Source organism: Danio rerio, chromosome 1 (genome assembly GCF_049306965.1).
Source record: "Danio rerio strain Tuebingen ecotype United States chromosome 1, GRCz12tu, whole genome shotgun sequence".
Classification (NCBI taxonomy): Eukaryota; Metazoa; Chordata; class Actinopteri; order Cypriniformes; family Danionidae; genus Danio; species Danio rerio.
The window spans coordinates 25,827,883-25,840,829 of NC_133176.1; the positions used below are offsets into that span (position 1 = coordinate 25,827,883).

General features: G+C 34.5%; 1 protein-coding gene across 8 annotated transcripts in view; it reads right to left on the reverse strand.

The window, feature by feature from the left end:
• lrba (LPS-responsive vesicle trafficking, beach and anchor containing) overlaps nucleotides 1-12,947 on the reverse strand; it is a 431,164-nt gene that overhangs the window by 290,191 nt on the left and 128,026 nt on the right. For all 8 annotated transcript variants that reach the window (XM_073951393.1, XM_073951386.1, XM_068221229.2 and 5 more), the window contains exons 25-29: nucleotides 10,748-10,928; nucleotides 6,160-6,281; nucleotides 2,639-2,746; nucleotides 1,685-1,826; nucleotides 1,253-1,592 (exon numbers count right to left, since the gene is read on the reverse strand). In XM_073951393.1, the coding sequence (XP_073807494.1) occupies nucleotides 1,253-1,592; nucleotides 1,685-1,826; nucleotides 2,639-2,746; nucleotides 6,160-6,281; nucleotides 10,748-10,928 (893 nt within the window). The remainder of the gene's footprint in view (nucleotides 1-1,252; nucleotides 1,593-1,684; nucleotides 1,827-2,638; nucleotides 2,747-6,159; nucleotides 6,282-10,747; nucleotides 10,929-12,947) is intronic.

The window sequence follows — 12,947 nt, forward strand, 5'->3', positions numbered from 1 at the left end:
ATATTTTTTTTTTTTTTTTTTTGAAAGTCATGAAATCATTATCCTGGACTTCATTCATTCATTTATTAATATTTTTTTTCGGCTTAGTGCTTTTGTTGATCTGGGATCGCCACAGCTGAATGGACCGATAACTTATCCAGCATATGTGTTACGCAGCGGATCCCCTTCCAGCCACAACCCATCACTGGGAAATACCCATGCACACTCATATGTGTGTGTGTGTGCGTCTCTTTCTCCCCTCTCCTTGAGTGCTCTCTCTTTCTCTCTCCTGGTCTTTCCCTCTCCACAGGCCCCGCCCTAATTACACCAGCGACTTGCCCTGGGATTGGCTGGAGTCACCCACGGCGTCTATTATAAAGTGAAACGGGCATAAAGCAAAGGAGTTGGTTGGCGTGTGGTTTAGTATTTAGTGTTATAGAAAGGATATATAGTTGCAAGAGTTATTTTTGATTGTGTATTTCCTTTTTGGTGTGTGTGAAATTTTCAGTTTACTTATTTATATATCCATTATTAACCAAGAGTTGCCACAGAGTAATGAACCACCAATTTATCCAGCATATGTTTTACACAGCGGATGCCCTTCTAGTTTATCTTTTTTCTGTGGGTCCTCTCTGAGGTATTTGGCTTCACATTTTGGATGTAAAAAAAGACAAATAAATGGACTGACTCCAATAGTTCTTAAAAGTGATTTTCATTTGTCCAGTTTTTTTTTTTTATGTTACGTCCTTGACCAGGATTCTAACAAAACATTTTTCTCCCATTCCCTGATCTCTAAGTTTTTCGTTACTCCATGGATTGTTACTCTATGAATATTCTTGATTTTGATTGGCTGAAAGCTGTGGAATAATATGCACATACCTCAAACATTAGTAGTAACGATTGCCGAAGCCTTCATTCCTATGTGCTTTTCCAGGGATCAACCAACTTGTAAAGATGCTTAAAAATATTTTCAAAAAGGTAGCTAACACATGTTACTATGAGCTATTAGATATGACTGTGTCGCTAAACGCACACATACAATTTCTCACTTGTGCAAGCTCTCTATCTGTCTGAGTGGGACTGATTCAAAGCAGGGAATGGAAGATCTAACGTCATAGCTAATGTAAATTTGGACAAATATTTTGCAACAAAGAGCAAAAACACCTTTCTACAGTTAGCAAATTACCGCGAAAAAGATTTTCAACAGATTGTTGTGCACAACAAAATGTATGTTCATATTCAAAGAGGCACAGTCAATTTCTTGGCCACTTACCTATCAAACGAGTGGAACTGGATGGACTGATCACGGGAGGCTTCGCTCACAGCACCCAAAAACCCAGGCGGTATAAGACTGGGGTCCACCATGATGTCATCAGAGGGTGCGCTAACGAGACTTCTCAGAATATCCTTGACATTGACATTCTTTCCTTTGCTGTCTCTGTCCTCTTGACCTCGCCTGACCTCATCGGACAAAGTAGACAGAGCTTCGGATACAGCATCAGGGCCAGTCTGCGCTTTTACATTACTCTGGATGTCTGAGGCCTTCTCATCCTCAATCCCAGAGTCCCGGTGAAGAGGAGACAAACCATTCTCCAGATCAGACTGAACACTCTCTGTATAAAAAAACACAACAGTCCATGGTTTAAAACACTACATGCATGTAAAGTTGCTAGGTAGGTTTTTTAGGTTCAATAATGATGGTCACCTGTGCTCCTGACTGACTGTGAGCGCTGTGTGTTTCTTCTGTCATTGTGTGGCTCCAGAATGTCCCTATATTTGGACACCATGAGGACAGAGATGAAGTAGACCACTGCCAGTGCCAGAAATTGAGCTTGTTTACTGTCCTCCTAAAGCGCAGCACACAACAAAACCAATTACAAATGTTAGAATAATGTACACATTAGTTGAATGCTTCAGTTTCATCATTTTTTATTACCAGAAAAGTTTTAATACTCACTACTATAATTATAACATTGAATGCAGAGATGCATTACATTTGTCAAAAAGACAAGAAAAGCTTTGAAATCATTACAAAAATTACTTAAAATAAACATAGCTTTGAACCCTCAAACTATTAATATATTTATTACTGTAATAATATTTTACTAAATAATATTTGTATGATATATTGATCAAATTGAGAGTAAAAAAGCACCCTAAAAGATATTCAACCCAATTCCAAGCTTATAAATAGTAAATATACTTTTTTTTTTTATTATTATTAAGGCACTGGTTCGACAGGGTTAAGGTTGTAATGTGTTTGTAATAAAGGTCATAATATAAATGATCAACTATAAAGAATACTTCCTTTTTTATTAGTATTGTTCAAGTAGTCCATCAAAACCAAAACAAAAAGGTGTTCCTTTTAACTAGTTATGCTACATTATTAATTTACATATTTCATTATATTTGCTTGAAAAAGTCCATGTTCCATGTAACATCCATACACAATTATAATTTAACTTATTTTGATTTGAACTGTATATATTGGTTTTGAAAAATAATCTAAACTGAAATATTTCCATGTACCATGTGAGCTACACCTGATGATGCTTCACTGGACTACAGCAAATAAATGAAACATTAGCTACATAAACTGCAGATCAGAGCCAGTGAGAGATACAGTAGGGGAACACAAACACTGAGTGAAGAGACTCACTATGTCTCTGAACACTACAGCACGCAGACGATTGATGTCCATGTCCTGCAGAAGCCGGTCTAAATCTCTGATAGGAGACATCCCTCCAGTCACAATGTCCACAGGACTCTGCAATAAACACATACACAAATACTGTTCACATGCATTGATTCAGTCTGTCAGCGCAGCACAAATATTGTTGTTGCTTTTTTTTCAAATACATTTTCCACTGCTCTAATATTTTATATCAATTGGGCTTTGTAAAATCTAGCGAGTGTTTTGTTTGCTGTTCCAGATTCAGACTGAGCTGAAGCACAGAGGCATTAAAACAACAGTTTTAAAAAGATTTTAAATAATGGATGCGTGTGGAGTGTAGGTTACACAACAGTTTCAGGAGGAAATGTGTTTTTTTATATAGCACTATAAATGTCCTTGTACAGTGAGTTTGACATTTCTGTGTTTTTTTGTATGCATCATCTAGTCTTAGACTTAGACTTAGTTTAATGCATATTAATATATTGTGCTTAAAATCTGTGTGAACTGAATGTTGCTGAGACTTTTATATCAGTATGTAATGTGTATTCATATATAGCGTATTTATCGTGCATGGCCATACACCCCAAAGCACTTCACAATCCGTCCAGTCTACCACCAGTGTGCAGCATCCACTTGGATGATTTAACAGCAGCCACAAGACAACAGCACTAGTGCGCTCACCACACATCAGCTATTGGTGGAGTGGAGAGACAGTGATACAGCCAATTTGGTGGATGGGGATGATTGGAAGGCTATGATGGGGTAAAGGCTGATGGAGAGAAAATTTGGTAGAGACACCTGTGTTACACTACTACTTTTTACAAGAGGTGCCATGGGACCACAGAGAGTCAGGACATCGGCTCTTATCCGAAAGACGGCGCTCACTGACAGTATAGCGTCCCCTTCATTATACTGGGGCTTTAGGACTTACACAAACCACAGGTTGAGCACTCCCTGCTGGCCTCATTAACACCACTTCCAACAGCAACCTAGTTTTCCCATGTGGTCTCACATTAGGGATGAGCGATGTCGACCAATTCGGCATTATATGATGTCAAATGTAAAACATCGCGGTGAACGATGGCATCGTCATCATGTGAAAAAGGGGGGTGATAGAGTGTGCGCAACGTGTCTGAAGAGTGAGGAGGGATCCGGCGGTGAGAAGGGTGCATGACTTATTTGAGGACCGGGAGGGAAACGCGTGATTTCCGGGAGATTATCACTTCTGGGAGACTTGGAAATATCAGGTTTATATCAGGTTATATCATATGTCTGAATATCAGGTTTACCAAATATAGTGAGACGCAATCCGGCGGTACATCCTTGATAAACTGTCCCACGTGCACTGCTCTTTGGAGCTCAGAGGAGTGTGTGGCTATGTATGTGTGAGGCTGTGTATGTGTGTGTGGTCACGTGATGTGCATTTTCAGCGGACGGAGGGCTGTTTAGAAATGCTAGGTAAAACACGGTGTGGATGTGTATCATTTTCGTTCTAAAATGCCATTTTAACACTGAGACGTATTAGTGTAAACGGGGCCTGTATGTGTGTATTTTTCGTGAGCAGGTTTGGGACAGGGGCGGGGCGGAGGATTGGCGGTGCTGGCTCAGCATAGTGTTGTCTATTGACCATCGGCGATGGACAATGACATGGTCTGTCGACCCAACCCTAACTCCCATCCAGGCTCAGCCCCGCTTAGCTTCAGTGAGTAAGCGTTCATGGGCTGGAGGGTGTTAATGTACTTCCAAGCAAAACTGAATAGTAAGTAGTGTGTGGGGCTTTCTTTTTGCACATCATTTCCTCATAGTAAACGGTAAGGGTGAGGTTAAGAATATTGTGGCTGAAGCTGTCAAAATGAAGTCAGCAGAGAAGAGCCACCGCTCCTAACACTGAAGCAGATGGTCAAATTTGACTGAATATTACCAAAACAAAACAAAGTTTAAGTTAATTAACTTGCAAGGATCAACCGCTTTTACCTAAAGATTACAATGTGGACTAGCACAGTAAACAGCAAATTGTGATTTCACATCGACCTTAATTGACACAAAAACTGCAAACTGTCTTTAACCAGTGAGGATGATTAGTTTGTACTTTTTTAAAAAACAAAAAAAAGGAAATATTGGGTCCATCGATTCTGAGATAGCATAGAGAGGAAGGACGGTGTGGCTTGGTTTGATGTTTTGCTAGTGACTATCTTTGTAGTCAAATTCCCAAACAGTGGCTCAGATTTTAGGAAAACGTTAAAAATCTGTTTTATTATGAATGAAAGTTTCGGAGGCAGAGTGTGAATGTGATTGACACAACGTGAGGTCATATTTATTATTTAACATGTGAAACTTGCAGATGAGAATTGTCCTTGCACGTTCAGTCTAAAATTTTTATGGTTGTTATTTTCATAATCATCTTTTAAAAAAAAGTACACTCTGTGTCCGATGCACATTAAAGGGATGGTACCCTCAAAATGAAAATTCACCCTCATGTGTTTCTAAACCTTTATGTGTTTCTTTGTTTAACACAAAAGATGATATTTTGAAAAAAGTGGAAACCGCAACCCAAAAGCATCCATAGTAATAAAAAAAATTATAATAAAAAAATTACCATGAATGTTAATAGTTAGAATTCCACCCACCTGTTTTTATGCACATTTTGAATATGCGCATTAAAAAACGATTGATGAAAACGCCAAGATGTGATAAGTTTTAAAGATGCACATTAAACTTTTTATTCGATAAAAAAAGACGTGCAAAAACTACGATGGAAACACTTTTACCAAACAAATTCCAGTATGTGCATTAAAAGAGATCATGTGATGATAAAAATATGTGTGAATGGAAAATCCAGCAGGCTGAGCACATAGTAAAACATCAGAAATGTTGTTTTGGTCATTCCAAAATGCATTACCGTTTCAGTATTAGTGTTATTATATTATTAATGACCTACTGAATCAAGAAGCTGAAGCTAATAGGTCCTGCGTGTCAGGATTGCCTTTTGAGGTGCAAGTTATTTATTAAATGAAGAAAAGATTCACACAGCTTCTCAAATTTTGTTTTTACTGTTGATATTTGGCGCCAGTTAATCAGGAAGTGACGATTTTATTTTTATTAACTCGGATGAAAACGCTGCTTTATTCGCACGTTTTTCATGAGATAATCCAGTTCTGCGTATAAAGTTAATTCGCATTTTTGGATGAAAACATAGCTTATAGGTACTGTTTTTCAACTGGTCTCCTTTACAATAGAGGATGAGTAATTGACAGATGACAGATTTTTTGTATTTGGGCAAAAATGTTTGTTAAGGATATGAAATATAAAGAACCTGATCCAAACTATTTTATGACAGACACCAGCTTTAGAGGCAGTGTGTAGATGTGGTTGACAAAAATTGAGCGCAAAAATAGGAAATCATAATTTTGGACCTTAGAAAAGTCAAACCCTGGTTCACTGACCAAAAAGTTCTACTAAAACAACAGAGTGACAGAGAGGTATCCTTGGCATGATGTTGAACTTGCCTGTGCTGGTATAGACTTGGCGGCTCCCAGAAGGCTTTGTTGTCCGCGGCTGCTCTCTGCACCAGACTTACTCAGAGTGTGCTGCTGACATTCCAGACAGTTTCTCACAGCCATCGCACACACTGAGGGGGAGAGAGAGAGTGTGAGAGAGGGACAGACAGACAGAGACTATGAGAAAGCACAACCGAGAGCTAGAAATACAGAGGAAAAAGACATCATCACAGAGATGAAAGGAAGGCAGAATCTAAAGATATATAGACTTTAAAACATGACGTATACGAGTAGCTTGTAGCATGACAAAGAGAAGGGCTTTCAAAAACTTTTTTATAAGAAAAACCAGTAAAAACTGGAACTCCATAAGTAAAAAAAACTTTTTTGTTTTTGATTCTGCTACGCAGTAGTTAGGTTGGTGCACTGTGGTATGCAGTTTCTTATAACACGAATACAATCAAAGAGTAATGTTTGCCGTTTGTTAAACTACGTATTTAAAATGAGCTGAAACAACACAATTCTTGTTTTTTTTTTTGTTGCAAGATGGGGGGGGGGGTTAACTTAACTGTTATATGTTCAACCTACTAAAATTTGTAAAAACCATTAAGCCAACCTAATTCCTTCATGTTTTCCCGACGCAAATCTATTGCATTGAACCCATCATTCTACTAAAAAAGTCCTTCTGATATGTAAAATCATAATATAAAGTGGAGACAGGCTCAGGGCCCTATCATACAACCGGTGCAATTAGGCACAAGGTGTGTTTGCACATTGCTTAATTCTCACACGATGTACAGCAATGCACAAATATCTTTACAAATGAAACAGAATTACAAAATCAATTCTACATAAATATATCAAAACCACTGCCTCCTTCACCTCGGGAGGCTTTTTTTCAGTTTATTCACTGTAAATTGCTTTTGTATAAATGTTATCATTTTTAGTATTATTATTTGTATTATTTATTATAAGCCTTTATATTTGTTTTATTAAAAACAAGCTTAGATTTGTCCACCTGTCAGGTTTTGGACCATATAGGGCATAGCATGCGTATTTGTATATAACTTTGACCACACTTCATTATTATTGTTCATTTATTCATTTGCTGAAAATTAAAACTGAATTTCAGCTTTGAAACAAATCTTTGCGCTTAACAAATGAAATTAAACATAGGAGATGAGACTCTGATTGGTTTATTCTCAAATCACACCCAGAACCCATTAAGAGAATTAGCATAACCCTGTTAGACCATGCGGCACGGGTCAGAGCATATTTTTCAGTCCTTAAAATAGCAAAAGTAGATTTGGACATGGCCTTAATGCTTTTGCTCTCTGCGCTTTCGACATTGTACCTAGATCATTAAAATAGAGCCCACAGACTTCATTGTCTAAGCCTAAAAGCACACAATCTCTAAAGCACAAATTATGTGGATAAAAATATTTTTAAAATGTAAAATCTATTTTTTCTGCAAAAATAAATAAATAAATAAATAAATAAATAAACTGATGGAAAAATGCCAGTAATTGGAATGGGCAATTTGGCCTAAAATCAAAATCTCAATTAATTGAAGATTTTAACTCGATTACGAATGAACAAAAACTAATAATAATAATAATAATTTCATGAACAATAATTTCATTTATTTATTTATTTATTTATTTGCCCTCATAGTTCACTGATAAGTTTTGTACAGTAAATAAGCTCACATACTACTGGTGAAAGATTTTTAAATAAGAAAGCATGACTTAACTTTAAAAATAATTAAATAAAACGCACACTATGAACTATCAATAATTATTTATTGAACATTAAGGCTGAACAACTGAAGTTAAAACACACATTGCCTGAAACTAACAGTCACGAATACAATACCTTGCACTTTTGTAAACAAAATTAATTATTTTTAATGTTTTCCATATTAAAAGTAGAAAATAAGCAGTCTCTCTTCTGAAGAAAACAACTCTTGTAAATCCTGTAAATAATATTATAAACAGAGAATTTCTTGAATCCTCTGTAAAAAAAAAAAAAATTTTTTTTTTTATGTAGATAACATTTTTATTGTAATAGAAAATATGCCATCACAGTGCATCTCTGGTGCAGCTTCCAATAATCTTTAACGTTACGTAAACGTTTGACGTGTAGTTACTTTTTTTTTTTAAAGTGCTCAGGTATGTGACTGCGCAAAGGCTGCACCAGACGTTAGACGTTAGACCAGAAGTTTAAAACAGCCTTAATAGAACAGGGTCACGTGGCTTCACACACAGTATTGTACAGGTTCTGAATTTTGATTACTTTACGATTAATTGCCCAGCCCTAGGCAGTAAACACTTACTTCATTCCTTAACAAAAGATGACAAATAAATGACAGTTATTTTCATATATATATATTGTCAATAGTAATAGTAATAATAATAATAATAATAATAATAATAATAATAGCCAATATTATTTTAGACAAATTAAAACAAAAACTAATGTTAAACATCATATATATTATTTTTATTTTATTATTTTTTTTATTAGATAAGAATTACACTAAACAGTATTATAACACTTTATTTTTATTGTGTGTGTGTGTGTGTGTGTGTGTGTGTGTGTGTGTGTGTGTGTGTGTGTGTGTGTGTGTGTGTGTGTGTGTGTGTGTGTGTGTGTGTGTGTGTGTGTGTGTGTGTGTGTGTGTGTGAGAGAAATGAATAATGTAATCAATCTGAACGGCTGGATTTCTGCTATGTGCTCTATAACACTGCAGTAGCGTTTGTGATACATAGACACATAAAGGAGGAGGTGCCTCAGGCTACAAAACAGCCATTAGAGTCAATGGCCTGATGACGGTCCTCATTTTAGAGCACTGCAGTGTGGAGAGAGCTTATAATAACACTATTAGAGAACTCACAAAGCAACAGAGAGACACAGGGGCAGGGATGTAGGGGAAAAACACTTATTATGTCTACTAAATGAGCCAATGGAGAGAAATCATTGAGCAAAAAGGGCTGTCTCAGTCTTCCAGATGTTTAACTTATCAACATGCTATCTCTATTAATGTACAACGCACGCTGATTACCCATCAGGGAGTTTGGATTTTAAAAAAATAGAGAATAGAGAGAGAGTGAGAAAGGGAAACAGGTTAAGAAAGAAAATTGATTGTTTTAAAAGATCAAGGGATGGAGAAAAAAACAGTGTGAGCAGAACAGGAAAAAAAAATAATAAAAAAATAATAATATATATATATATATATATATATAAACATATATATATATATATATATAAACAGCTTTGTTACATAGATATTTAAATTGATAAATAATTTGCATCATATACATATATGAAGAGTTCAGATGAAAAACCTCTAAATGCCATCTGAAATTTTCATTTAAAATGGGCATTTTGGCCAGCTCCTGTGTGTATGCATAAATCCACTTTTATAGCAAAAAATAGGTTCCTTGCATTGCCTTTAAAGTGAAATAGCTGCACAAAAGTATTAGAGGCTGAGAAAGATGCTCATTTTAGTAGAAAATTTCAGATTGCATTGAGACATTTTTGCATTTGAACTCTTCATACATTTTATATCTTAATATAAATAAACATTTTCTCAGATACATGTATGTGTGTATTTACATATAGATAATGAATAAATAAATAAAATATATAAATAATAAAAAATTAAAAAATAAATAAATATATATATATATATATATATATATATATATATATATATATATATATAGTACGCAAACATTTATTATGTAAAAAAAAAATGGTTTTTTTTGCAATAAATCTTTTTCAACCACTAATAATTATATAGTGCCAACTATAAATGATTAACACTTGACAATTTTTTTAACAGAATCATCTATTTTCCTTTGAATGAATACTTTCTATGGGATCCTATACAATCAATAAGATATTTGTTTTATAGGTTAAACATCAGATTAGTCAGTGATTAGGCAGCATTTAAATCTATTCTTTTTACCAAAATCCACAGATTTCCATATTTTTATCCCATCATTGAGTCTATGCATTTACTTGTGTAAATGTGAGTAAATTTTTATTTATTCAGTTTTTAAATTCATTTCACTAATATTATTTATTAAAAATTATAAAAAAATATCATTATTTAATTATAATATAATAATAGTAATATTAAAATGTTCATGTGACTTATTTACAATACAGTTTGTAAAGTAATATGTTCTGTCTTTTAGTAGATGTATTATATAAGAGACTTGCTATGTTTACCAATCAAGTGTATTTAATTTGCTTTGCATTGTAAACATTCAATTAAAGTTAAAATTCTTAATTTTTTTATTTAAAATATTACGTTTTTAGTTATGTGACTCCTAAAATCATTCTGCAGAAAACTGCAGATTTTTTACAAAATTATCAGCAGAAATAGCAAAAACAGATTCTGTCTGGCCCTACTGATAACCATGTTCACTGAAAACACAAAAAACATTTAAGTAAAAAAATATGAAAAATGAGTAGACCTCAATGAATGTGTCAAGAGAAAATATCAAATGAAATAAAATACACAGACTTTCCACAAAGCAGACTACTGGTTTTAGCAAACTCTACTAAACAAGAAACAAGAGTGATTTACCCAGGCGAAGACATTGTCTTAAGATTCCCCCTGAAGACATGTTCTTCTCTGCTTCGATTTCAGTGAAATTGAGTGAACTGGCGAAAATCAGCACATCCACAAGATTGATCAGTCTCTGCAAGAACATCAGTGATGCCTCCACAGCCAAACCCTGAGACGGCTCGATGTTCTCCAGCTCATGCTGCAAGACAAGAGTCATCAATATCATCACCATTACTCTAAATCCAAGCTTCCCATCTTCATTATGCCATAATGTGCCCATCAAAGGGTTTCAGGTCAGTATTTTATTTCTTTAATGAGACTTCTTAAGTGCAATGAGACATTGAATGAACACAGTACAGTTGAAGACAAAACTATTAGCCCTCCTGTGAAAATTTAACTCTTTTTCAAAAATTTATCAAACAGACCAAGGAATTGGTAACAGTGTGCCCTATATATATACATATATTTTTTTTATTTATTTATTTATTTACTTACTTATTATTATTTTTACAGTAGAAACAAACCGCTGTTGTCCAATGACTTGCCTAATTAACCTAGTTAATACTTAAATTGCATCCTAAGCAGAATTTTAGTATCTAGCTAAATAACTTGTAAGATAATATATACTGTCATCATGGCAAAGTTAATAAAATTAGTTACTAGAAACTAATAATTAAAACAATCTTTTAAATCTTCTTTAAAAATGAACATTTAACTGTAGGTTTAACTGTATGAACTATCACAAATACCTTAGTTAACCAGGTTACTCCGGGACACAAAGAGCCATGTCAGAAATAAGCAGAGCAAATTGTATCAACATGATTTCAAACAGACAAAATTCCTCTGCTATTCATCGTCACTTAGTGAGCAGCACTATGACTTTGCTTTAGTAAGCAAGTAAGTAAACAGTAGCAGCTCTGGAAATGTCACCAAACTATTAATCTTATTGATTTGTCAGCTTTTTGTAGTACAATGGAATAGAATAGAAACACTGGAGAAATGTCTAGGCTTCCTTGTGTTGTCTACATGTACAGATTGTTGAATTTTCTAAAATAGTTAAACTGATGTCAAGCCAGACGGTACTTGGTGTAAAATAGGTAACTTGATTAGCTTGATTGGCATAACTGTCCTTCAGTGACTGTAACAATCTGGGGCAAGGAAAAGTTGTTGCATAGGACAACACGTCTACAATGAACATGACTGGCACTGTGTTGTGCCACACTGTAGGAAGATTTGAAGACAAAACAGTTTATCCATTTACTGTGAGCGACTTAACATGTAGAGCTGAGCCAACATATCCAATGTAGACATTTTCACTGATTCTATAGTATATTGGGTCATATTTGCTTTTATTTCTTGATCTGCTGAAATTATTAATTCTGATTGGCTGGAGGGTATGCAATAAAACCGTTTAATGTACAGGTAGTATCAGGTTTGATGATAGTTCAAGAAAGTTTAGCTATGCTCAGACATTAGTAGTAACCATAGTTACTCAGTGACAGGTGTATACATAAAACTGTTTTTAAAAATTGCATAGAGGCAGCTAAAACCTGTTACTATGAGCTATTAGATATACCTGTTTTACTTAAATATCAAGGAGGAAAAATTATCTGAGTGGCAGCCCCACCCAAAGCTTCAATGTGGATGTGCGATCTGGTTTTATATTTGAAATTAGAGAAATAAAATATTTAATGAAGGGATCTGTCCAAAACTTTTTTGCAACATGGCAACCTAAGATCACATACATTGAGAAAATGAAGACTCTTTAAAAAAATTGGTGTACACAGGTTTAAATGTGATCACTACTATTGTTTGACTCCAAACATATGTAGAACACTGCTTTTGACATATTATCGTGTAGGCATTAATTTATTTAAATAATTTTTACAACTGACATTGTCTAACTGCAAATGTATACTGTAACACTGTAAAGGATTTTTCCCCTTTCTGTGTTGTAATTTTATTTTTAATTGACTTTAACTTGTTTGTTCATTTATTTCGGCGGCATGGGTTATTATGGAGAAAAAACAACCTTGATCGTACAAAAATAAAAACTAGTTAAAAAAAGAATTAAATATGAAAAAGAAGTGATTAAAACACATAGTATATAATTAAATAAAACAATGACTATGTATAAAAATTAAAGAAAAAGAAAAAAAAGATATGCCTGTGTCATTTACACAAGTGCATGATCTTTCTCATTCACACACTTTCTTTC